The sequence below is a fragment of the Anas acuta genome, chromosome 14 (assembly GCF_963932015.1).
Source record: "Anas acuta chromosome 14, bAnaAcu1.1, whole genome shotgun sequence".
In the NCBI taxonomy this organism is placed as follows: Eukaryota; Metazoa; Chordata; class Aves; order Anseriformes; family Anatidae; genus Anas; species Anas acuta.
In genome coordinates, this window is record NC_088992.1 from 9,738,888 (window position 1) to 9,765,663 (window position 26,776).

Below are 26,776 nucleotides of genomic sequence, written 5' to 3' on the forward strand. Positions count from 1 at the left end.
GCGGCACAACCGGCTGGGGCTGAGTCACGGCAGGGCAGGGCCGGGCGGGTTGGGGCAGCCCCGGGGCGCTGCCACGGGGATGGGGCCTCCCTCAGCACCCCAAATAGAATGGTCTGACACCTCCCCCCAAGCGGGGTGTCTCTGTCCCCCAAAAAAAAGCAGTCAGACAGCTGGTACAAACCCCCCACACCTTTATTCACCTCGTGTCCCATCCCGTTCCCCCCCCCACCCCACTGTGGGTCAGAGCGGCAGGGGCAGCGCCTCCACCTCCTCCAGGCACTCATCGTAGGCCTCCTGGTACTCCTCGTGGGGCTTGATCAGGATGACACAGGTGGGGCGCTTCGAGCCGGCCGCAGCTCCCAGGTCCTGTTGGGGCAGAGCGGGGCAATGGAGAGGTGGGCAGCCTGCTGGGGGGAGCCCCAATACCCCCCCAGTAGGACACAGGGAAGGTGTCCCTGCCATCCCCCAAACATCCAAGCACTCTTTGTGTGGGCTGGGGAACCCTTCTCACAGCTCTTCTAGCCCAAATGCTGCAGGGATGCGTGCTGTGAATGCCTGGCAGCTCTCACATACACTGCTCCTCACCCACAGCAGGGAAACCCCAAAGCCCCTGCCCTAAGTTCTAGTCTGAGCAAGGATGGACATCTCTCCGCTGCCACATCTTGGCCACCAACTCATTTCCAGGAGCATCCAGGCCCCAGCTCAGAACTGAAAGTTAGAAATCTGTCCCAGCCCTGTTCCGGAGAGCTCTGGTGCTGCTGCAGGAGCTCTACTAGGCCAAACACTTCTGCAGCGAGCCCCTCCCACACCTGAGCTGTCACCGTCTGTTCCTCTCGTGTCCCAGCACGGCACAAGCGCTGGGTGCTTCACTCAGACACCACCGTGGAGCCTCCCCAGGATGGCTCCTGCCGGCTGCAGCCCACCAGGCTTGGTGTCACAGCCTGGTGCCTCCACGCTGCGCAGCCACCTGCCCTTACCGATTTGGAGGGGACGTACGCGTACGGGAGGTTCCTGTCCTCACACATGATGGGGATGTGGCAGTACACATCGATGGGCAGCGTGTCGCCGGCCAGCACCGCGATCCTGAAGGGGAAAACACGCGTCAGGGGCCGGGGCCGCGCCTGGGCAGCGAGGCCGGGAGGCTCCTCCACTTACCCCTTCTCGCCCTTGTTGATGAATTTCTGCACCTCCTTCACGCCGCGGCGGATCTGCTTCTGCTTGGCCGCTGCAAGAGACGCAACGCGTCAGGGCGCTGCGGCCCGGTACCAGGCCCGGTACCAGGCCCTAGGCCCCAGCCCGAGCCCCCCCCCCCCGGTTCCCCTGGTCCCTGCCCCCCAGCCCCAGCCCCAGCCCGACCTTTCCTAATGCACTTGTAGAGCTTCCGCGTCAGCTTGCGGGAGGCGAGCGGCTGCGCGATGGGGTTGAGGTGCCCGAGCTGCTCCCGGTACGACAGCTCCGGGGCCGCCTCCGCCGCCTCCGCCTCCTTCTCCCTCGCCATGGTCGCGCGCGCGCTGCCGCCGGCCGCTTCCGCTTCCGGCCGCCGCGTGCTGAGTGGCAGCCAATGGGAGCCCGCCCTGCCTCTGCCCGCCCACCGCCCCAGCCAATGGGAGCCCGCCCTGCCTCAGCCCGCCCACCGCCCCGGCCAATGGCGAGCCGCGCTCGGGTCCCCCTCAGACCAGCGCTCCCCCAGTGCTCCCAGTGCCCCCAGTACTGCTGCAGCTCCCAGTGCCTCCAGTGCGCCCAGTGCTCCTCGGGGCAGGGCCCCCAAGGGGTCCCAGTGCTCCCCCAGTGCTCACAGTACCCACCAAGTTCCCACTAAGTTCCCCCAGTGCTCCCAGTGTGCCCAGTTCTCCTAGAAAGAACTCCCAGTGCTCCCAGTACTCTTTGGGGCAGGGCCCCCAGTGCTCCCAGTACCCCCCAAGTTCTCCCAGTGCTGCCCCAGTGCTCCCAGTACCCCCCAAGTTCCCTCAGTGCTCCCAGTGTGCCCAGTGTCCCCACTACTCCTAGAGCTCCCAGTGCTCCCAGTGCCTCCAGTACTCTTTGGGGCAGGGCCCCCAGTGCTCTCAGTGCCTCCCAGTGCTCCCAATACCCCCCAAGAACTCCCAGTGCTCCTCAGGGAATGGCCCCCAGTGCCTCCAGTACTCCCAGTGTCCCCAGTGCTCCCAGCACCTCCAGTGTTCCTAGTGCTCCCTGAGTGCTCCCAACACCCTCAGTGCTCCCAGTGTCCCCAGTGCTCCCAGTGCCCCCAGTGCCCTGTCACCTCCGGCCCAGCCGCAGCCTGTCCTCCGAGCACAGGAGGGCTTCACCCAGCATCTGCATCTGCTCCAGCACCTCCCGCTGCATCTCCAGGGCCATGCGGTGCACATGGTGGTTGCAGCTGTTGTACATCACCGCGTTCTGGAACATGAGCATCAGGCTGCACTGGAACTGGGCCATGGACTGGATGTGCCCCTTGGACAGGTTTCGCTTTATGCTGGTTAAATCCATGGGCCTGTAAAGGACACACAGCAGGGAAATTAAACGGAAGCCAGAGCCAGGCTCTGCACGAACGTGCCTGTCCTCATTTCGGCATGGCCCTGAAAGCACGGCTATTTTCAATCAATATTATTGCTCGGGACAAAGAGGGGGAGCGAGAAATGTTCTTCTAAGGCAGACAAAAGTAAGTTCAGCCAATCTGACGCTTGCCACCCAACCAACTTGGCAGGCCATTAGCAGTCACTTCTAAAAAAATATGAAGTTGAGCTCCAGAGAAGGCAAGCAGAGCGGTTCTAGTAATTAGTCTTGGTGGAGTCAGCCCAGGTCTGAGTGGAGAAAGAAAAGTTACTAAAATAGGTATCTATTAAAGCCCCTTAAAATCAAATGGTGCCACTAGCAAAAATAGCAGTGCTGATACGGGGAACATGAAGGAGAATAAATATTACTTCCCTTATTTTGACAGAATGAGAAAATGAATGGCTGCAGAGAGGACAACTGTGACCAGAATAGAATATGATTCAGCTCTGAAAAATGCCCTTAATCTATCTGGGAAATATTCTTATGACCCACTTCTCCACTGAGAGTAAAACATCTGGGGAATGAGCACTGGAAGAAGGAAGGACATTGACAGAGGCACACGTCTCCAGCGTGGGGATAACAGACTGCTGGGCTGCAGAGGCTGAATCCCCCAAGCTCAGGCAGGGGTTACACCTGCAGACTGTCTGTGCAAGGCCAGCAAAGGGCAGGCACAACGCGTGTCAGCCCCACGGGCGCTGCCACCTCCAGGTCCTGATCACCCAGAGGGAGTTTTAATAAAATAAGTCAGTGGGAGAAGGCGATGACAGCCGAACTCTGTGGAATAGGAGGAAGGAGACGGTCCCAGTGGTGCTTTGGAAACCAGAGGCTGACCTTAACCTGTCTTTCCTGTTCCGAGTGCTGGGTGCCAGAGAAGACAGAAACAGAGAGAAATGAAGCAGTGAACGGCTCTTCCGCAAACTCACCTCTTCACCACATCCCTGTATCCCGGGGCTTGTTTCTCTGACACTGCCTTCAGGAATGGGCCGCTGTACCTACAAGGACAAGCACAAAGAAAGATCTCTGTCTGCTTCTGAGCAGAGGGCCAAAGACAACACCGCAGCGCGGGCTAGTGCTGGCCTCTCCCTGCTTGCCACAAGGGGCACAGCCTGTTGGCAACTCCCCGTGCCGGGCGGCTGGCACAGCCAGGCAGGGGAGGAGGCTGAGCCCTTGCTGAAGCTGGCCCTGCCAGCTGTGTAGGAAGCACCATTTGGGCTTTGGCACGTTCTGCAGAGGAAATAAATATGCAGTGTTCTCTCTGATTTTACAGCGCCCAGCTGTTCCTCCTGTGAGGACAGCCAGAAGTAAAGCCACGGAGAGCCATGCCTGCCTGGGGTGGCCGTCGTGGAGGGGAGCACAAGGCCTGGTGACACGGGAGGTGGCACTCAGGACAATGCTAATCCAACCCTGTGCCCCACGTACCTGTGACTGGCTATCATCTTCCAGATGGACAGGACGGTCCTTTTGAAGTGTGAATGCTGCACCGGGTTATCCCAGCTCAGCTGCATCCTGCAGAAGGAACGTAGTGCCAGAGGGTCACGCTCAAGCCAAAGGAGGAGGGAGCACTTCTGTAGGCACCTACCACATCCAGGTGGGTACAGCCCTGAGATCCTTTTCTGGAGCTGCACAAAGCCTCTCAGGGGGACATGGCAGAGGTGTTCTGCATCTGAACGCACAGCCAACCATCAACCATGCAGGAAGATGCAGGATGACAGGCAGCTGACAAGGGCCAAGCTGAGCTGACCAGCATGATCAAGTCAGACAGAAAAGCTCACGCCATTCTGACATTTAGAACTTTACTAAGGTGGTTTTTATTTAGATTCCTATCCCATTAAACTACGGTATCCCTTCGAAAGGCAGCCCAGGTAGTCGCACATGTGGCAGAGCCTACCCGTGACTGACATGCCTGCCTCTCTTAGGAGATGGACTGGACACTGCCTGATAGTGCGATGCCCAGCTCATGGCAGACCTAGCTGCCTTGCAGAAACATGAATTTTCTATTTAACCTCTTATTAATCGCTACTCTTCTTACTTATGTACAGGATCAATGCCCCAGAATGCTGGCAGACCCACAGAGATAGCACAAGTCACCTCCTTCCCTCCTGTTCTCCTTGGACATATCACCTTCTTGGAGCTGACCTGTGCTATAAACTTGTGAGACAAGGAAAACAACAGTTCTGCTGCACTTGACAGAGAGCAGAGTGAACCACTTACAGCTGCATGTTGGCAGGACTTGTGGCGACCAGCACGGGGTTTGCAGAGGTGCCATCACTGTCATCTGGGTCCTGGGCCTGATGACTCTCCTGTGCACGTGGCTCACCTAAAGCTTGATCTCCAGGTACCTCTTGAGTCTTGGCCTGAAGAGCAGAGAGGAAAATGGAGATATGGCTAAAATGGCAGCCTGTCACCTCAGTCCTACACACAGAAACCAGCCTGCTGCACGTCCCCTGACTGCATCCAGTCCCAAATGGGAGCTAGTTCTTTCTATTACTCTGGAGGATGATGTTTGACCTTATTCAGATCTTCCTTGTGCTGGCCAGGGCTCCAGTACTAGCTGGGTTTGATCTCCTGGCTCACAACCACCTCTGGCAAACACAAACATTGCGGAGCTGACTGGTGCCCAGAGGTGTGTCTGGTTTCTTTTCTGGGAAGAGTCATGGATGTACAGAGGGCAATCAGGATCTGAGGTAAGACTGCCTCAGGCTTGTTAAACCTCAAGACACAGAAAACAGGATCCCCAAGAGTACAACAGGACTGTTTCCTCAAAAACTCCCACATGAATATGACAGAGAATAGACTCAACCAGGAAGGAGAGTGGTGCTGTTGGTGCAGTGATTTGCTAACAAAACGGAGGGGGAGGTGCAGGGAGAGAGGCATTCTGGAGGTCAGAAGTGGGATTATGTACAGGGACATCTGAGAATTCCTCAGCAGATCTGAAGCATGGAGCAGACTCTCCAGCAGGAACACGGACACTGAGCTGGGTATGGCTTTGACCACTTGGCAGACCACGAGGGAACTGCTGGGAATAACCCCGCTGCGAGAACCCTGAAAATCATTTCTGTCTCCAGTGTCTAGGTTTGCAAAGCAACAAATGTGAGTGCAGGACTGAAAAACTGGGTGCTGCCCTTCCACTGCTGTGGTGTTACAGCCCCTCCCAGCACCACCTCGCAGGCTGGTGGGAGCCCAGCACCCCCCAGACACAGGACTAGCACAAACCCAGGCTAAACAGCGCCTGCTTCCAAGACATGACGGTCTCCAGGGGCAGATGGTTACTGCTATTGCATCCACGTGGGCCTGGAACCAGCCAAGCTGCGTGCTGCATAACACAGCAATTAGAACAAACCAAGTATTCCAGTCTTGCCTTAAACCTGAGAGCAGGCTGCCAGCTCTCATGAGTCACCTTTGTGCTGCCAAGGAGCAATGCCTCCAACTCACATCTGAGGGTTTGATCTGTAACGAGCTTCCTGTTCATAAAGATTCATATCCATACATAACAAACATCCATCCTTCCCCTCATGTACTTCTTTTGCATTCCCCTCCCTGATGTCTCCTCCCCTGTGTCCCCATCTCCCCAGCTGCAACGTGGGACTTCCCCATCTCGTCTAGAGCTGATTTCCTTTACTGCCTCTCATCTCTCACCAGAGGCTCTCCTAGGACCACCTCTCCCCTACCTCTTTTCCCAGGAGGCGTTCTTCCTCGTCTTCTGCCAGGCCATGCAGATGACTTTCCTCTGCTCTTGAGACTACTGCCCCTGTGGGCTTTTCCTGGCATCTTACATCTTCCCCACCACCCTGCTTTCCAGAGCCAGAATAATCCCATGGAGTCTGAGCTGAATCTGTGCAGCTAATGCGGAGAGGTTCCATCAACTGGGTTACCTGCGACACAGAGATACACTGCTTCAAACTGTGAAGGCAAAAGGAAGAATAAATAAGCAGCACAAGTGCTATTTTTGCTTTCACTCACGAACGCCTTTCCATTTTTAGGAATCCTTGCAAAATCTTCTGATGAAGCCCTGTGTTGTTATTACAAGTGTCAGTTCGCTGACATCTCTGTGCTTTAGGGTGAGCCGTGTTTTGGCAAAGCAGCTGCCTGGCTGCAGTGCCAGCTTTAAATGGGAGCAAGGGCTAGGCTTGGAACAGAGAGCAAGTTAACTCAGGGCATCTACACCTCCCCCAGAATATTTCTGTGTGTCAGGATGGTGGAGGCACTGAAACTAGTATTTCAGGAAGGCCTAAGCTATGCAGCCCACTTTCCTGTCATCCACGCAGCCCTACCTCTGAGAAGAACTGGAGAAGACTTTCATCTTCGCATTGCCTCTCTCCTTTTGGGTAGTCTTCGCTATCATCCTCCCAGAGAGGATCACTGAACTTCAGCCTGTAGTCTGCCTCTTGGCTGCTCTCCTCCAGCTTCCCCAAGGCGGCCTCTTCGGTGTTCCTCCAGCTCCCCAGTTCCAGATCCAAGCTGGAATCCCAGCTGAGAACTGACTGGAAGTCACTGTTCTTCTCTGAGTCGCTGGGAGACTCCGTCTCAGACCCGCACCACAGCCAGGAATGGCCCATCTGCAAACAAACACAGAGACACAGCAATTTCTTTGTACCCTGCTCCAGCACCGCAAAGCCCAGTTCATCTCCTGACCTGCTCAGAGAGCCAAAACATGGCAAGAGCTCTGCGAGGCGAGCAGCCTGCTCCTGAGCCCAAAATTCACGGTACAGGGCAGAGCTGTAGCTGTGCAGCCACACCAATTCCCATTTCAGGGCAACCAAATTTCCATTTTCCAGTGCTTTCCCCATGCTCACCCCTTGCCTGGCAGCACAGTGGGTTCCCTGCTCAGGGGATACTGTGCTGGTTTGGAGCCTGTGGCTGTGTCTGATGGCACCGTTAGGTGCTGAAAGCAGCGAGCAGCAAGCTCGAAACCACATCACGCTGGGGCCAGGAGCTGCTGACAGCTGTGGATAACCTGTGACACCAAGGGCAGCTCACTGAGGTTCCCTTTGCTGCCCCTATTGCTGGTACATTGGAAACAACTTCTTACAGACACTGCAGAAACCTGGTTTGGAAGCGACAGAGGTAATTTAACTGGGTGGTGGTGCCTTGTGTGCCTGAGCCAGGAGCACTGCAGTGATGCACAGACACAGGCTCATGGGGACAGCTCTGCACACACCTCAGAAAATAAGAGTTGGCATTCTCTTAAGATGGAAGAAGCCACTCCTTTCACCTCTGCTTGTCAGCCTAAGTCTCTTCGGCTGCACGAGTCCCCTACAATTCCTCTAAAGTCTGGGGAATTGCTTGCAGGATCACCATAACAACAGCAAAAGGCTGTTAGAAAAATCTGCATCTTGCTACTGAGCTGCCTGCTGCACCTACAGAGAGTTCTGTGCATTCATTAAAAATGACTTTCGAGTTCTCAGTTAATTATGTGCAACCTCATTTTTCCAGGGCTTTGAACAAACGCATTTCTCACTGACTTCCCTTTGCCTTCTCAGGACTGCCACCACGGCAGCAAACACAGCCTGCGGTGCCTACCTGGGAGTAATAAGAAATCTGCTGGTGTTGGGATGGGAAAACTCGTTTGCTTCTTTTATAAACATCCAAGGAGAGCCGGGACCTCGCAGGCCTCCCTTCTCCAGCCTCTTCCAAAGTTAACTTTAGCGGAAGCGAGTGAAATTTGATGAGGCAGGAGATAAAGCTGCCTGCTCTGGGCTTCCAGCTAAAGGAGTCGGGCAGACTGATCCCATCGGAGGAGTAACCGTGCCTAGAGCACTCGCTGCACAATCAGCAGAGCTGGTTGCACACGCACAACCGGTCACTGCAGCTCAGCGGAGGAGCAAAAGCCTTAGGCTAGGGTAATCCCATCGCCTGTGATCATCTTTCTGTACTCCAGCGCAGAGGGATCAGCATTTTCAAGTCAGGAGGCCTACTAACGCGGGCATAAGCACCGATTAAAAGGGGCTTTGACCTCACGTTCGGTTTTACTAAGTCCTGGAAGGCTCGAGATGTCAGAGAGCAGAGCAGCAGAAATACTGTAAGACAAGTGGGCTGGGGGAAGTAATTACAGCCTGCTTCGTTCCACATTGATTCTGTACGAAAAATAAGGGATGAGAAGGGACTCGATTTAACTTTTAATTAAGATCTTCCTTGCAGACTTTACGTAAGTTGCCAACAGGGAATCATTATCAAATGGGAAAGTTTTAGTTCACTTTGCAGAGATCAGATACCGCACAACTCCTGCTGATACAAGAAGAAGCTGTTAGAAATAAAGGCGGCAGCCTTTAAAAGGAATTTACATGTCAAAACAAGGAAAATGATAAAAGCCCGAACTTCGGCAAATGAAATGTAGAATCCACAATGAAGTAGGCAAAAAAAAGAAAAAAGAAAAAAAAAAGATCAATTTGCTAAAGACATAAAAGCAAATAACAACAACAAACCTCGTCAAAAACATCAGAAGCAGCGAGCTGCCAGCTGATCAGTGGGGATGACGCACCACCAGTGCCAAACATCTCAGGGGAAAACAGGGCCAGTTGGAAAAACCAAATTAATCATCATTACCAGCAGCTGCCACAGAGGAGGACAGCAAAGTCGGAGAGACTTTCTCTTGGGACGGGTCCGAGGGACTGTCTGCAATTAAAGTGTCAACAGGGGAGGTTTTAGAGCAGTTTAAGGGAGGCAGTAAGCCTTGGAACTACTTGGCATTCACTCATGAGTCCCTAAGAGGCTTAAACATAACATGACCAAACCTCTGCTGGGTAACCTGTCATTTGCATCAGCCGCAGCACAAGCAGCACAGAGGGGCAATTGTTATTTCTGCCTGTGAAAAGGTGTGCGGTGGGAGATGCAGCACAGTCAGCTCGAGCTCTGAACTAGACAGATTAGTGCAAAGTATCACAAAGAATGGAATTAGGAGCTGGAGAAGTGAGATGGTGAATTTGGAAAGAGGCAACAGGGCTCTGAAGAGGAAAGCAGTACCTTCGATTTTTGAAGATCTTAAATAACATTATTACAGGCTAGTGACATGTCATGGGGCAAGAGAAAAGGCTCTTTGAGGGAAAAAATACCTTGTTCAGAGAAGAAACCAAGGGCAGGAACGAACAGCAATACTTTCCATAAAAAACCAATCTACTAGTGGGGCACGATAGAGGTCCTCCCACATGATGCAACATCGATTGTTCAACACAAACACGCAGAGGTGTTACACCGAGGCTCTTAGTGGCCAGCAGTGAAAGGAGGTGGTGGTGACAAGTTGCACCGAAGGAAATTCAGACTTGCTATAACGTAAATGTTTACTCTGTGAGGGTGGTAAGCTCTGAAAGAAGTTGTCCAGAAAGGTTATGAAATCTCCATCCCTGCAGATTTTCAAAACTTGACTAGACAAGACCCTAAGCAAGCCGATCTGCCTTCCAAGCTGGCCACGCGTAGGGCAGCAGGTTGGACGAGCTGATTCTCAGAGATCCTTTCCAACTTAAACAAGTCCACAAAATACCAGAAAGCAAAGAACCCTGGAACTTTTTGTGCCACGAGCTTAACAACCTGGAATTTCTGTAGATTGAGGCCCATAAAAATTCAAATCAGAAATTTGTTTCCAAGTTCAGCAGCGAAGGACATTTAAGCAGTGAGCAAACCCAAGGACTCCACATTTCTAGCATCAAATACAAAGCGATTCTTGGTGGAAATACACCTTACCTTTACCAAACATGGAATGCAACGCAGCGGGCACCACAACCTTCAACATTAAACTTATGAAAACCAACAGCTCTTACTAGATAAGGTAACAATCCCTCTGTAGTAATTGCAATGACTTTTTCTTGCAACTGGTGTGACAGAACGCTGAGCCCTGTGCATGCTGCACGAGAAAAGGTGTAAACAACTCCCAGCTGCTTCAGGTATCATGAGACTGTGCTTTTTTGTTCTTTTCTCATCGAAGGGTACACAGGCGGAAAATGCACAAGTTCACAGGTCACATTAGCAGAAAAAAAATAGGTAACTTGAAAGTTTTCAGAGGAAGCTTAAAACTCAATCATCCAGGTTGCTGAGGAAACGAACTGTTGACATCCATCCAAGAGAGGCAGTTCAAAACTTCCACTGTGAAACCAGATATGATCATTCCTACAGGAGCTGGAATCAGATTTTCACCCTAACTAGCTTACCTCTTTCAAATTTCTGGGAATGTAGTACATTCAGTACAATGGTCTCTTAAGGAAAGCTCCAGTGAGACTGTAGGACTTAACTTTCCGTGGTTAGGATGTCCTGTTTCATAACAACACTGCCGTATCCTTACACACACTCACTCAGAGGGGGAACCTTCCCCCCCATCCAAGCACTGTGCAGCACCCTAATGATTCATGCACTGTCTCTGATGTCAAAGACCTGCAGTGCTTGTGTGCTCCAGCGGGAAACTGGAAGCGAGTTGCATTTGCGGGTGTTCAAGGCGTGTATGCACACTTGTACACGAGCAGGGTTCCTCCCTGCAGAGAGCTGTGGTGCTCAGTACACTGCACACCGTACACCAGGTTCGTTTTTCCCCAGACTTTAATATACATACACATTTACACATCACTAGTAAAAATCTGTACACTTCACATTACAGTACATACGAGCCACCAGTTGCTAGCTAACACCAGAACACTGATGAAGCCCAAGACGACTGCCCTAGAACAGGCAGGGGGGCTAGTCTTCCCCTCCGAGGAAGTTTCTTTGGGTTACACATTCTGATGAGAAATTGCTTCCCAGAGTGTCAAGCCAAGAAGGTGGAACAGGTCCCAGAAATAGACCTGCAGCTTTTCTTCCTCCTCCAACAGCTTTAACAGCATCTTGCTTGCACTCCAGCTCCGGATGCCAGGTGCTGGGTTTTCTTATCTGTCTGCAGCATCATTTCTTCATCTTCATGTCTGCCTCGATGGCACAGCGACGCCCTCTGGTGCCTCCATCCTAGTCACAAGGCAAACAAAAGGACTGGCATTAACAGAAATGAGTTATGCAATCCTAAACACAAAACACTTCCTCCAGCACACAGTGGTAAGGAAATGTGCATCTAATAATAATACTTTTCATGCCTTCTGAACAGGAGAAAGGGAAGCTCTGACAGGAAGGCCTGGGGAGGCCTGTCTGCAGACCTACCTAAAGTTCACTCTGGACACAGCACAGGTGCTGGGATTTGCAGCATCTCTGTGCATTGCTGGCAGTCAGGAGAGACAGGCAACAAGGCTCTCACCCAGACAGGTGCTTTTGGAGCCTGCACACTGCAGGCTTTCTCCTAAGTGACAATTTCTAGCTTGGCTCTTAAGATGGAAAGAGGAAACTGCTGACTAACCTACCTTATTAGCTGCTGATCCCTACGGGAAGTGCTCCTCCAGTTGAGTGACCCTGGCACTAGCTCCCTAGCTTCTCCGCACAGCTCCTTTCCATGAGTAGAAGGCGAGCTGAGAGCTTCCTTTGATCCGCTGCCCTCTCCCTCTGGCTGACATGCTGACTCTCCCGGAGTACTCCTCTGTCTTTAGATATATGCGAGAGAAAAAAAAAAACTCTCCATCTTCCTCCCCTCTCTCCTCCCCGCAACTCAAAGACTTGGGGTTTCCCAGAGGGAATACTTTCCAAACACTTCCAGATCACCAGAGGCACAGAGCAAGGTATTTCTGCGGAGTATCTTATTTGCTTTCTGGACCATGAATGATAAAGGAGTACACAGCTGATTCCTCACTTTCCCCAGACCCTTTGCACTGTCTTGAATGTGAAGAAGGGGCAGCTGTGTAAGCATGAGAGATGTCAGAACTACAGCACTGCACCACTTGGCGTGTCTTCCCACTTACATGGAAAGAAAGCAGGAGAGCAGTTGTGGAAAAAAGCACAGGCAGATGACAAAACAAGAACGCTTGGAACCAGAAGAAAGACTGAAGCCCCACCCACTCACCCACGCTGAGAGGAAGGGACTAAGATGTTTCTTCTCTAGTGATCATGGTTGTACAGCCCCTATGTTAAACACACACTGCTGCGACGCTAAGGATGCTGTGACAGTGCAGTGATCACCCAGACAAGGAGCAGAGCACGCTGCCAGCAGTACTTGCTAGCGCCTTTCAATACTTACAAAGAGAGAGAGAAGGAAGGCAGGAGAGCCCATTGGGACACTGTCCTGTTAAAAGGCCAAAACAGAAGCACTCATCAGATAGGGAAATGCACACACCACATAGAAGCAATAAGCCCACACACGAGCATAGCGAAACATCTGCCCCATTCCCCTTCCTGCTCGGCTTCAGTCTTATGCAGCAGGAACATATAAATGCACAAAAGAGGGATATGGCGAGAGTAAGAATGCTAGGAAAGGGATATTCCCTCCTCAACTATAGCAATGCCTGGACTACCAAACCATTGCTGCGCTGTGCAATCAGCCATGCTCGCCAATAGAAAGAAGCAGGCAGCCCTTGCTGTTACAATGTTATGTATGCCAGCTGAGAGCATGTGAGGTCATGTAATCGTAGATGCATCTTTACAGAAGAAAAAAGTAAAAAAAAATCTATACTGCTATTAGTTCAGATCAGTGTGGAAGTCAAAGGTTCCATAGTGTGTTTTAAACAGCAAACCAGACTGGAGTAATTCCCTGGTTCTAGGAACTTGACTTGGAAGTGAAGAACACGGCAGAGGCTGGTCTTCCAGATCTCTACATTTTCACCTTCCTGCCATATCCCACTTCTTCTGATAGTCTACTCATTTCCCTACAGTTTTGATATACTTGTTTTTAAAATCAGGGAAAAAACATAGGGGTTACAGGAGTAACTCATGATTATTAACCTGCCTCTGGGATGATACACAGCTCCAGAGCTGAAATCTAGTCAGTGGACACATTTAAAGAAAAATACTGTTTGTTCACATGAAGATGTTGAAGCTATTTTGATCTCAAAAAAACATTTTGCACATCTTTTTTATGGGAACTTCATGCAGTATCTCGAAACTCTCCAAAAGATACCAACTGCCCTTCTGCAGGGTGCAGCATTCTCACCTTCTCCGAAGCATCTTGCTTGCGAGTGGAGTCTCGCCCACGCAGGCTCTTTGCACTGATCCCCGACTCTGATGTTTGCATGATCAGTTGCGTGGCCAGAAATTGCTGCAGGAAAACCACACTCTGTTAAGATTCTCAAGCAAAACAAGCTCAGTTAGTGCTTGTCACTTAACTATCAAAAACCACAGGGCTGGGAATGATTGGGTCAGAGGCAGTTTCAGTTCCTTGTTTGCTGCTCAGAGTAAGTTCCCCCATTTACCTCAGAAGCCACAAGTCTGGAGGGACTATAAAAATCCATTGCAAACTGTGTTAGCCCTGGCTGTTGGGACATTCCACTTCGTAAGGAGTTTTAAATCATATTCACAGGCTAGTTTTCACTTTAAGCCAGCAGAGCCACCAAAAGAAGCAATCGCGTCCCCTGTCATTCACTGATCTTGTTGCTTGTTTCTGTTCCTGAACCACGCCCTGCTTCTTGCTGGCCTAAGCATATCTGCATCCCCTGAAGGAAATTAGATTTGAAATTGGTCTGGGCTGAACCTAACTGACATTTTACTGTGTAATTTTAACCTATCCACAATCAGCTCACCACAAACACCTAGCACAAGAGAGATGCAGGAAAAATGGGACTACTTAATTCAAAGACCCTGTGAGTGAAAGTGTGGTCTTATATCCACAAGTGTTTCCTACACCTGCGGACCAAGGCAGATGCTCTGTTCTGTACTGCTCCTGTCTCAGCTCAGTACTTTACCTGGATCTGCTCCAGGACATCTCGCTGCATCTCCACAGCCATGTGGTACACATCATGGTCTGAGCTGTTGTACATAACTGCATTTTGAAACATCAGCATAATATCACGCTGGAACTCAGCCGTGGTTCGTATCAGCCCATTCTCAATATTCTTTTTGATTGTAGATAAATCCATTGGCCTATGAAAGAAATGCATTCAGCATAGCAACAGACATACCTACCTCTTTCCCCTGTCATTTGCAAGCAGCCTTGGGTCTGTGACATGTCTAATTAGACAATCTATTTAATTGGCAGAATATCTTCTCCCCCACATAGGCTGCGTTCCTGAGTTCCAAGGCCTCAAATCAGGAGACACAAGCTGTCCAGCAGTTACCATAAATGGTGACAGTACATAACAGATGCCTTGAGAGACATTTGTCTTCTCCAGGCATCACTGAGGGAGATAACAGAGAACTAAAGCTGCAGCCATTGAACTGTTTACAGAGATTTCTGAGGCTAGCAGTGGGTTCTGTTAACTCTCCCAGAAAAGTCCACTGTCTGAGACAGTAAAAGAGCTCCATCAAAGTTTTTGGAGTCTCAAAGATTAAACTCTACCCCCAGACAAAAACTGAGAACCTGATGATAGTCACATACTACCTTACTGACAAAAAATGTTCTGTGCAAGTCAGCTTACTTCATTCAAGGACAGGGCTGGGTAAAGACTTGTGTCTACTACTGAAGATCTGAAGATGACTCTTTTCTTAGGGAAATCTGTTTCTGACTGTGAGATGCCAGAAGAAAAGTATTTTCCAAGTCTTGCAGTTTGAATTACAAATGAAGACTGGACCTTCCTGCCAGAAATTCCTACACAAATATACCAGAGATCTAATGACACGAGACTGCTGAGACTCACCTTTGCACAATACTGTGGTAGCCTGGTGCTATATCATCAGTCACAGGCTGGAGGAAGACATTAGCATACCTGCAGAGAGAAAGAATCTACTGAATGCCCTATCCTTGCTGATAAAGGAACAATCCTCAAATATTTGTTTCATGCTGTCATGTTTGTCTGCTATCAGCAACAATTTGATTCGTCATCTCCCCATTACCCTTACAAGCCAGGTAAGCCTCAGAGATGGGAGAGTACAGGCTTGTCTGGGATTATTTACTTCCTTCTGCCAATTCTCAAGACATCAAACTCACCTGTGATTAGCTGCCGCTCTCCAAACTAGCATGATGGCTTTCTTCCAGATCTTCTGGGCCTGTATTGCTTCCTGATCCTCACTGCACACTGAGCTGAGAAAAAAAAAAGTAAGACATCCATCATAAGTCTCCATACTTACTGCCTTGAAGCAGAAAAACCTTAGTTTATTTTGCCTTTGCTATACCTACCCTAACCCCTGCCAGAGACAGAAATAAAAAAAAGGAATCTTACTCATGAGTGCACTGTCTGCACACTGCACTTGTGAGTAAGGAGAATCTAGTGCCAGACAAATCAAATTCCCTCTGTGGACCCACTCAGTCAGCAAAACAGAAATGAGAATCCTATGTTCCCTCCACAAAACAGCCTGGGATTTGCACCTGCATGATAGAGTTTCACGGATACTCACAACTGTGAGGAGGCCGGGCTGCTGGGGATGGAGTCGGCTAGCGTGTGTGACTGTAAAGGTGCGTTATGGACACTGAAGCCATCGTCGCTCTCACTCACAGGGGGTTCATTATCCATCTCTGACAGATATCCCTCACCCTGATCTTCTTCTTTGGGCTCCTCCAAACTGGCAGCCTCACTGGCACCATCCTCATCATCCTCTTCACCCTGCCCATCCTGAAACAAAGAGTTCATGAGTCTATGCAGCCGACTACAGCAGCAACTCAGAGTGTCCAGAGAAATTAGAGTTCAGAAAGTAAAGTGACTTTTTTACTACAGCTACTGACAACCTTATCTATAGGCATGTCCAGAAAATTCTGGTCACTATCCTGCCCTGCCTCCCACCACCCTAACATAAACACAGAAACACTGACGCCCAGCTGAACAGGGCCTGAAGCAATCTCCCCTTTAGCTCCCGACCTCACACTGATGACTTCCCATTGCAGAAAGCTGAAGCAGGCTTTAATTTTCAGTGGATAGGAGCCAGAAAGCAAGAATGAACCCCAAAGTACACAGGATGAGTACAGCCAATTCAGAATTACCTTCATCTGGCTCCTAAACAGGGCTCGGGCTTCCTCCTTCATTGAGTCTGTGGAAGGAAGAAAAGCAAAAAGGTTATGATTCTCCAAAGCAGTCTTTCCTACAAAAGCTCCTGTACCAAAGCCTACTGTCCTGCAGTAATTACCACTATTCCTACACATATCTTGTTTTCTCCCTCCACCCCAAAACACCTGAACCAGATCACTGACATCTATCCAGCTAATAATGTTGCATGTAAAAGATTTCCTAGCTGAATTAAGTTACCTGACAGCTCAAATTTGTGCTGAACATCAGCCTGTGAGGAGTCTTCACTCACATTTGGGACTTGTGGAGGGGATGAATCATCATCAGGTGGGGTCTGGAGGGAAGAGAAATGCACAAATCTAGATGTTTGTGTCAGCTTACTTCAGTGAAGGTGTGGGCACATCTCACTCACCCTAACCTAACTCAAGGCAATGAAGCTCACTGAGCACCTTCCCAACAGCAATTCTGCACATGGGTGGTGGGAGATACAGAAAGGCACTGCCTGAAGCAGAGAGCTTCCCTGCAGATCGAACAGATCAGCAGCATGACTCCCAAGGAAACAGCCAGCCACATTCATGGAAGGGTCACCTTCAGCCCAGCAGTCACCCTTTCTCTAAACTTTCCTGCCTGCCACAACTGCTCCTTTCCTTCCCCACACCAGTTCCAGGCAGCCTCTGCTCACATACCTCTGTCTTCACCGTGCCGTGCATCGTGTCTTCTCCCTTGGTCGATTCTATCTCAATTTCAGCACTCTCTCCTGCTGCCACAGCTGCTCTTTGATCCTCTTCTATCTCTTGACTCCTAAGCTCTGGTGCTTCTGTCACTCTTGCAGTTGTCGGTATGGTTTCCTCAGCGCCCAGCTGATTCTGCTCCTGCTCTGCAGGTTCTGTCTTTATTTCTGATCCCAGCTCTCCAATGCCCATTAGCTCTCGAATTCCCTTTGCCTCTGGCTCCTCACATTCCAGTCTTTCCTGCTTCACAGTCACAGACACTTGGGGTATCTGGGCCTGTTTCTCGTGCTCCTGACGAATTGGGTGTTCCCATGGGCCAGGCAGGGCCTGTGGGTCATCAGTATCTTCGCAAAAAGAAGACAGAGCAGCTTCAACAACCGCTGCATCCAGGACTTCTGGGTTGTCGTCTACCTTTATTGTCAAAACAAACAAACAGAAGTGCAGGCCAAGGTCAGAAAGAGGGATTAAAAAAGAATCAGCGTTATTTAGTAACAAGTCAACTGTGGCAAACTTGGTGTACTGGCTTTATGAAATCACCTTTAGCAGCCAGACTCCCATCACTCCCTGTAGAGTTTCAGTTTCAGGAACTTGGCACTCATGGAAAGCACGCTGCAAGCAGCGCTCACTTGTCTGCCAGGTCTGTGACCCAAACCCTACCCAACATGAGGAAGAAATTTCTTTCTGTACTTTGAGTGAAGCACCAGCCTAGTCACGGCAGACTACCAGCAGGGGTGTCATATGGTCATTTCCTATTGACCTGGGCAAGGATTGTGAAAATGAGCGATTTGTGATAGTTATTTCTTCCTCATTTAAATGTATTAGATTGGCAAGCAGTAATCACTTGAGAATAACCTAACTGGATGAGGAGCAAAAACTACTGGCCCTCTATTTTGCCTCTTTACCTTGTCCTCAATGATGGCTATGATATTTCCAACAGTATCAAAGTCCAGCTCTTCCCCTGTATAGGACACTGCAATATCCATCTTCTCAGCCAAATCCAGGTCTTCTTTCCCATCCATGCAGTGATCTTTGGAAGAGCCTGCAGTGCTGCCAGCTGCAGAACCCAGGCACTCTTTCTTGATGGAGTCAATGATCATGGATATTTCACTGCTGTCCATGGCCACCGTCACTGTATGGGAATCAGACACTGCCTCCATGGAAACACAGGCTTCGGGCTGGCTCACTGCGCAAGGATGAGCACGACAATCATAAGCAAATATCACAGTGGTTAAGACCAAGCACCAACTGCAGGCATCCCAGCTCCACCCACAACAGCATGACTTAGAAAAATAAAAGACAACTATGGGTGACATGTTTGCTTTCCCACGGTAGAGACAAAGTGAGACTCCAGGCCTTGAATCAGCCCTTGAATCACAATCCAGCAAACACACCACTAGCACCCCCACCCAGCAAATCCCATTTAAATCCCATCTTCACCATCTGTTTACTTGAGAACTCAGCCGTAAATGTTCTTTCAGAAAGGATGGTGAGTCTGAGGTGATAAAACGCCAGCTTAGAGCTTCCTGGGTGCTGAGCCCAAGGGAAGTTCTGTTTTCCAGCAGTGCATGACCTGTGAGTGCGTAGTTCAGGAACGCACCTGTGGCTACGCTTTCTGGAGCTGCAGCTGGTGGCACAACGGATGGTGCTGACAGCGTGGGCATCATGACAATTGTTGCCTGCGACACAGGCTCTACTGGGGGTGGCAGGAGCTTAGCTGGAGGTTCGCTGGCAACAGCGGAGAAGGAAGCAAGAGGTGAGGTGAACTGCGCAGGACCAGCTTCTAAAAGCCGGGAAAGCGTAGGAGCACCTAACAGAGAGTAGAAGGGAAAAGCACATGAGCAAGAAGCAGCCAACACCGACGTCCACAAAGCCAGCGCTGGGCTCTTCCATGTCTGCTGGCTTCCTCTGGGAAAAGTACCTAGAAACGTTCCCAAAAGCTACACGGAGAACCTGCACCAAAAATGCATGACTCTTTGGGGTGTGCAGTCTCAGACAGGATCATGCAGGCTCTGGGACAGTGCCCAACGTAAGGGCCAGACAGGCTAAGCCACACATGCAGAGAGATACCCTCCCAAAGGCTCATTCCAATGTAATTACAGGAAATCTGGAAACCAGTGCTGAGAGAGCCACACAAAGTAAGCCAAGACAAACAATCATGACAGGGGTGGAAGGGAGCAAAAGGAATCTCTTTGCAGGTCTTTCCTGGAGACTGCTTTTTCTATCGGAGGTTGCCACCCAGCCGTACCTTCCAGTCTGAATTTACTGAACCATCTGGACCAAAATAACTGGTCTTAAAGAACAGAGATGCGTGAGGAAGGTGAGATTATTCATTTAGAATTATATATGAATGAATAGTGTAAAACCTCCTTTGGAGACAACATGACTAACCCCTTGTTAGTGTGAGCTGAGGAGAAACTTCATCTTAGGCAGGATGTTCTGAGAAGGTCCAGTGCAGAGACTCCTGCATTGTTCCTCTCACCCCGCCTATGGAACTTGCTCCAAAACTCACAACCTACTGCAGTCTAATCCTCAACACACCCGAGCTAACGTGGAGGTAAAACAAACAAGGTCCTTCAGGTTCACAGGGAACTGAAATTTAGGCAGATTAAGAATTAGACAGTAGACCCAATTTGCCCCAGCTCCCTGTCAACTAGATGCCAACTAGGCAACGAAATGCCTGGTATTAGCCAGTGTCAAACCCAGAAAACTGGACTGGATGGACCAGGGCCAAATCAAATCTGTTTCAGTCATTTTAGATCAAGGCACTTTTCTTTCTCCTGTGAGAATTAGAATCTTCTTAGGAAAAAGAAAGGGGAAAGGGACAGGGGTACAGAAATAGCAATAGAATTCATAAAGCCCCCAAACCAGCCAGGGTAGATATCCTTTATCTCTCTCCAAAGAGAATTCATACAGCAGTCTGTGAAATTATGGCACATAAGTGTAAAATTGCTAAAGCCTCGAGTACTTCTGAGGGGAGAACTGTACAGAGAGAGTCCCTGGGAGTTACCTGAAGCAGCAGGAGATGCAGGGACAGCACCAGGTGCCGACTGCATTTCCCCACTGTGCAGCACTGGGAGGACGCTTCCTACCTCCAGCAGGACTCCCGAGCTGTTCATGTGACCAGAGGCCACTGCCATTTCGTTTTCACCAACCTGCCAAAGGAAGACACAACTGAAGTTCCTGGAGATACAATCACATCAGTGATTCTCTGCCAGATATGCTCCTTCATGGATTTGTCCATCACTCACTGTCTCAGCATTTCTTCTGTGCTTTTAGTCCCTGCCTGAGGCCCCTTATGCAAGTGGACAACAGTCTGAAACTTCTCAGGCCACAATACAGCTATGGTGCAAACTTCCTTTAAGTTAAGCCCAATGGAAAATTTGTTCTACCTTAGTTGCTTTGTTCAAAGACCTTACAACCTGTTACAGATACCAGTAGTGTTAGTGTCTCTACGCCTAAAATAGCAAAGAATTTTCCTTTATTTTTAGCTGAGGGAAACCGAAGCAGGAAGACGGAGAGTAACTCTGTCAAGGTCACAGTGTAAACCTGTGACAGACCCTGAAGCAGATACAGAACAGCCCTGTCAATACAAAGAAAGCCCAAAGTCTTCCACAGCCATTTTCTTTTCTTGTTATGTCATACCTTACATTGCAGCCTGCAAAAACAGAACCCATGGAGCATTTACACAAACTAACAGAGAAGACCCCAAATATGAGTTATTAAAAGAAGGTCAACAGCAATACACCTATTCTATCAGATGAGCACTAACACAGGGAACCAATGTGCACAGGCTGATGGCTGCAGTTTTCAGAACAGGGCTCTGAACAACGTCAGGGATGGTTGCCCTTCTCAGACTTCCACAGTCACTAACACCAGAAGGGCCAAAATGACTCGTCATCACAGCCATTTTGCAACGAGAAGACTGAAGCACTTCAATATTGCTCACAAACTTTATTAAAGGACTCCCTATCCCTATCCTAAGACCCACTACAAATACTGAAACACAACTCCCTACCAGGATGTAAACAAGAACTGTGAGCCCAAAGGAGAACTCAGCAAGAGCACCGCGATGGAGGCCAATTGGGATGATGCCTACTAACATGCACCTGCAGTGAGAGCCATTTCCTCTAGCAAAGCCTGCAATTCCAACTCCTTGTGACTGGAGAGAGCCAGTCCTCTGTGCTGACTGACACCTGCAGCCCTGCACCCACACTACTGTCAGGAAAGAGTCCCACCTCTGTGGCTTCACAAGGGTTACTAAATCTCTCATATTTATCTTCTGTTGAGATTCTCACAGAACTGTGTTTTTAAGAAGCCTTTGCGGCTCCCCCTTTTTAATGGGAGAGTCTGGAGCAGATTGTTTGTGTGCTTGCATACATGAGCAGAGAGCTCCATACCAGCCTGGGGCTTGTGGGCAGGAGACTGCCCTTCTTCAGCAGCTCTGAGAGCAGAGGGGAAGGAGGCGGAGTTGCTTTTTGTCCTAGCATCTTTTTCTGGGGTGAATCATCAGTGACTGGGGTCATGGGGGCATCCAGGGGAGCAGAGCCTGGAGGGGTGTCAGGGATTCCAATGAAGGAGGCAACTGGGGTGCTGGGCAATGTCCCTGGAGTGACCTGAGAAAGAGAAAAACCACACTGTTCAAAGCCACACTCCAACACACGGACTAGTCCCACTTGCTCCTTCCCCCAAGAGCATTGAGCCAGCACACCACAGCCACCTTCTCCATTCACTCGCTACACCTATTCCAGGCATTTGCTTTTACCCTTTCCCTGCCCTTTGGTGCCACTTCCCAGGCACACACAGAAGCCTTCCTGGCCAACCCACTGATGCCCCTACACAGCCTTTGATCCAGGCACCTGATGGTCACAGACAGGGAAGGGGACACGTATCTCGAGCAGCACTGTACATCAGCCACACTACAGCACTGCCACAACAAAAGGTCTGCAAAACACGGCAGGGGCTTCTCCCCAGGCTGCTGTTCCATGATGAATGCAGAGCTCGTGTCCCCAGCTGCTCTTCCCCTCTTACCATGGGAAGTATTCTTACCCCCGGGCTGGCCTCATCCACAGCAGGCTGAGACAGATCTCCCAGAGCATAGTCTCCCCCTGGAGAGGTTGAACCTGCAGGGGAGCGAACCATCACACCCGTTAATCTTCGTGGCGGATTCTTAATGGCCTGACGAGCTGGAAGAAAACAGAAAAAAAAGTGGGATTCCACAACTCCATCCACCTTGGACAGTCCCTGAGACCTCTGACTTTGTCCTAAAGAACACCAAGAAAACAATTTATATGGTAGGAATTTCCCACATCACACTACACTCAGCTCACAGATAGTACTAGCAAGGCATAAAGCTCTTTAATTTCACATCTTCCTAGCAGTTGGGTATTCACCACATCCCATCACTGGTAAGTTAGCTCACCAAGTTGCTCCAGAAACCATAAATGGATGAAGCATTCAGAACAAATCCTTCTTCCTCTTACAGACACCTTTTCTACAGAATTTGTTTCCTTATCAGAAGCCCCTGTATTTTGCTCTAAAGAGAACACGATCCTTCATTCCAGCCCCCAGGGTAAAGGAATTCCTCCTGAACAGGTCTTAACAAGATGCAGTATTTCCTGAGTGATCTTACAAACATATGCACCTCTCTTTGAGGAGGTGTAAGCACATTTCCAGCTTACCCTGATAAGCAGCATCTGTAGCCTTCCTCTTGACTTCTGCCTCCTCCTCCTCCATCTTTTTCTTTCTGTAAACAGAACCAACTGTCACACAATGTCCCACTGCCCCTTAGCTTCTCGCCCACAATCAGCTTACTGGCCCCTACCCCTTAATCTCCAGACAACAATGAACTGCCTCTGCGGACTCAGGCTCCATTTCTTTGAAGAGGAAAGCAGAGTCAGAGGCCAGTCAGGGAATAATGCACTTTGCAGGAAGTTTCAGTTCCAGATGAGTATCAAAATTGAGGAGGCAAGCAAGATGTTGCAAGCCATCACCAAGCTCTTTCTGAGAGCTGCAAAAGATGTTCCATGTAAGCTGGTGTCCCCCAGTCTATCTAGGACAACCCTCAGAGGCCAAAGCATCTGCCCAGCTGCCCTATCTGTCTCAGCTCAAAATGCATTGAGTAAAAGTAACACAAACACAAAGCCTAACACAAAGCATCAGAGAACTACAATCTCAGAAGAAAACGTAATGTGGAAATAAGAAAATAACCCACATCATAATCTCATTGCACAGCTCCTCCAGTCTGTTATCCATGTGTCCAGCCTGGATCAGCTCTGCATCCTTCTTGAGTTGCCTGTAAGCAGAAAATCTTCTTATCTACTTATCACTGAACAGCATGCACTGAGAAGCTCTTGTTCCGTGCATTTTTACCCCAAACATTGCTCCACTTATGCCACTTTTTCAAGACAGGACTCCCAGATACACCACAGCTAATGCCTCTGCCACACACCTGTATTTCTCCTGTGTTTCTTTAATAATTTTCTTCAACTCCTCAACTCGTTCTGCAGTCAGTTTCCGCACAATAACGTCTTCCACAGTTTCCACCACCTCTCCTTTCTCACCACGTTTTCTCCTATAGAACAAGAGAAAAACAAAACAGTAATTAAACAGAAATTCCAAGTTCTCCTTCCATACCTGGCTGCTGCCTGTCATTCATACCACACACACACACAAAACCAACTCCCCCTCTTCCAATTTCCCTTAAATAATACCGGAAAGCACAGTGTTCCAACAATCTCATCTGAAAAGTGTATCTAAATGTTAAAGACTTCAGGAATAGATCAAAGATGGAAGCCCACTACAACTCTCAACCTGAAAAACCCATCATTCAGCTTCAGAGCCACAATAAAAACAGTATTTTTCACAGTTAACTCTACGATGTCCTTTGTCCTGCAGCTATACTGTTAAAGATTGTTCAGCACTAACATAAATAAACACTACTTTTAAATACCCTGCCTTTAATTTCATTTGATGTGAAGTTCCAAAACAAAAGAGACAAGATAAAGAAATATGGAAAGTGTGTTCTAAGAAATACTTTGAGCTTGCTTGCTAGCTGCTTTTCCCATCGAGCCAGCCTTCCACATCTGCCATACCCCAATCCCATTGTCCACCCAAGCCAGTTATCACAATTAAATTTCATCATTCCTGTTCACTCCTCTTGGGGAAGAGCACTATCAAGTGATTTGCTGTAGGAACTGACAAGTCCACTCAAAACTACTGCAGACTGCACTTGCTTCAGACTTCATACTTACTTAGGGGTCTCTGTAGTCTCCAACAGCTCTGAATACTGAGATGCACAATGCTAAGAAGAAACAAAAAAAAGTCAGAGAATACCAAAGAATAAGCATCAGCAAATGCTTATCAACAAAACCTACAGAGCACTTTCTCTTTCAAAAGTCGAACGCTGTATGAACATATCTGACAGTCTTCTCCACAGTTTTCCCCAAAGCTATAACTTAGTGTATATCAAAATGAGGAGACACATTCACTCTTTTACTCTAGCACTGCCCAAGCTGATCTTCAAAACAAAGATAAAGAACAGACATTCCCAAGCAACAATTTAGAAATCAAAGAAGGCAAACGTGATTAGAAAAACTGTAGCTGTCTGTGAATGTGAACCAAAAATACTTCAGTGGAGAAGGTAGCATTATGTCAAGACTAGGTTCATAGCTTAAGAGAACTAAGAAAACAGTAAGCAACATTTAAAATAATAGTAGTTACACATATATTTCTACACACACACACAGGTAAAGAGGTATATAGATTCTGTTTATCTCTTCCTGGTCATTATATAACAAAAATCCCAGATGCTCGACCAAAGAGCTGGACACACCAAAATACAAGGGCATCCACAAATCCCCATGGCAAACAATTCCACAGCTTGATTATGTGCCTGGCACAGAACAGCCTCTTTTGTTTTGCTTTGAACTTGCCTCCTGTTAGTCTTACTTAATAGCCTCTAAATCTTGCATTGGACATGGCACTGAACAATTAAGACTCATTCATCCTTGCCATGCCACTCCTGACTGTACAGACATCTGTTGTTTCTCTTGTTAGTCATCTCTTTCTTTCATTGAAAGGTTCCACCTTACCTACTGCTCCCTTACAAGGAAACTCTTTCAAGTCTTTGATCATCCTTGTCTTTTTCTTTAACTTATCCAACCTTATCCACAGCTCACTTAATCAGATTTGAACATTTTCTTTAAAAATTGATTTTGCTATTTCTTCAAACTTTTTTTTTTTTTTTAACACCAACAAAAAACTTCAACATCATCTTATGCAGCTGTCTTACACATCCCATATAGAACTAATTTTCTCCAAAATTCACTTGCCAGTATCTTACCTTTTGGGAAAACCAGTCAGGTGGGCGGCCTGGCTCTGCAAAAGGCTTGATGGCTCTGCTGACTGAGACCCTGCAGAAGAATCACACACATGATGCAGGAGAGTCATGCATGGCGAGTCATTAACCCAACCAACCTAACCCAACCAACATGCTGTGCAAATATGCTGACCTGTCCTGATGTTCATCACAGAATAATCCCCATAAACACAGTGGAGTTGCTGTGATGGAGTTTTTTTTTTTTTAAAGGATTGTTCAAATATAGCCCTTGGGCTCGAAAATATCTGCCTGCTCCTAAACCAACAGCTTCCCTCTATTGCTTTGAAATGCAACTTTCCAGCTTCTGGTGACGTGGTTACATGTCCACAAACAGAAACTTTTATTTGGTAAGGCAGCAAAACAAAGCTACGAGTGCAAAAACAAAGCTACGAGTGTGGCAGTGATGCAAAGTGGTGCTTTGATAAATAGACTTCTGGACCACAACTCACCTTCCCAATTTATAGACATGTTTTTTGCTCTAACTAATGCAGTCCTATGCAGCAGTTACAAAAGAACCAAGCCGATTTCCAAGCCACGTGTCTGACGCCTCCACCCTTAACACCTCCGTGTTAGCCTGTGCTGCCAACAAGAACACGGGGAGGAGGCCGAGCCGCCGTGCCCGGACCCTTACCAGTTCTGGTCGCCGCTGCGCATGACGGAGGAGGCCAGGCAGAGCTTCTCGCGGATGGACCAGGGCTCGGTGGGGCCGGCGCCCAGCAGCTTGTGCTCTGCGGGGACACAGCCCAGCTCCGCACCCCGCCGGCGGGCCGGAGGCCACGCCCACACCGTGGCCCCGCCCACCTCACTTTAGGCCCCGCCCCCAGCCGTTAGCCCCGCCCCCTCCCCTCAGCTCCCCTCAGCGCCCCTCAGGCCCTCCCCGCGCCGCCCCCCCGCGCCCTCCCGGCCCCCTCCCGCCGCCCCCCCGTTCCCTCCGCCGCCGCCGCCCGCTCCCCGCCGCCCCTCTCGCCGCCCCCCCGCACTCACTGCCCGTCCCCGCCGCCATCTTCCCCGCCCGGCCCCAACGCGCCTCAGGGCGGAGCCGCGCGCACAGCCCGCCGGGAGGGGCGCGCATGCGCACGGCCTTCCCCGGCCCTCAGCGCGAGGAGCGGCCGCGCGGGCCCAAGCCCCGCCCCTTCCTCCTCAACCGCCGGCTCTCATTGGTTGCCTCGAGGGCGCGGGCTCCCATTGGTGGAGCG

At 49.5% G+C, this 26,776-nt stretch overlaps 1 protein-coding gene across 6 annotated transcripts; it reads right to left on the bottom strand.

Annotated features, from left to right (window-relative positions):
- Positions 1-174: 174 nt before the first annotated feature.
- Positions 175-26,715, bottom strand: NHP2 (NHP2 ribonucleoprotein). 6 transcript variants are annotated; one of them, XM_068698575.1, is made up of 31 exons: positions 26,565-26,712; positions 26,212-26,308; positions 25,545-25,614; positions 24,454-24,503; positions 23,652-23,774; positions 23,415-23,495; positions 22,882-22,946; positions 22,250-22,386; positions 21,601-21,816; positions 20,211-20,355; positions 18,801-19,010; positions 18,106-18,386; positions 17,159-17,614; positions 16,713-16,806; positions 16,451-16,497; positions 15,871-16,085; positions 15,464-15,556; positions 15,174-15,242; positions 14,283-14,460; positions 13,535-13,639; positions 12,626-12,670; positions 6,825-7,109; positions 6,222-6,425; positions 4,765-4,907; positions 3,973-4,059; positions 3,477-3,545; positions 2,261-2,491; positions 1,357-1,547; positions 1,156-1,225; positions 978-1,083; positions 175-366 (listed from the first exon to the last, which is right to left on the bottom strand). In XM_068698575.1, the coding sequence occupies exons 1-31, from the start codon at positions 26,650-26,652 to the stop codon at positions 241-243; spliced, it is 4,377 nt and encodes a 1,458-aa protein (XP_068554676.1). In that variant the 5' UTR covers positions 26,653-26,712; the 3' UTR covers positions 175-240. The 6 variants fall into 6 exon arrangements, with proteins under 6 accessions (XP_068554676.1, XP_068554675.1, XP_068554671.1 ...); XM_068698570.1 differs by lacking the exons at positions 175-366; positions 978-1,083; positions 1,156-1,225; ... (5 more) ...; positions 6,222-6,425; positions 6,825-7,109 and adding an exon at positions 11,056-11,472 and having other exon boundaries at positions 26,565-26,714; XM_068698572.1 differs by lacking the exons at positions 175-366; positions 978-1,083; positions 1,156-1,225; ... (6 more) ...; positions 6,825-7,109; positions 21,601-21,816 and adding an exon at positions 11,056-11,472 and having other exon boundaries at positions 26,565-26,715.
- Between the last annotated feature and the right edge of the window lie 61 nt (positions 26,716-26,776).

What these genes read in the sequence shown, in the direction of transcription:
- NHP2 (XM_068698575.1), bottom strand. Translation starts at nt 26,652, where the DNA reads ATGCGCGCCCCTCCCGGCGGGCTGTGCGCGCGGCTCCGCCCTGAGGCG. An exon ending in ACGGCACGGTGAAGACAGAG is followed by an intron (nt 16,807 to 17,158) that starts GTATGTGAGCAG and finishes TCTTCCCTCCAG; the next exon opens with ACCCCACCTGATGATGATTC. An exon ending in TGTTTAGGAGCCAGATGAAG is followed by an intron (nt 16,086 to 16,450) that starts GTAATTCTGAAT and finishes TCTTTGTTTCAG; the next exon opens with GATGGGCAGGGTGAAGAGGA.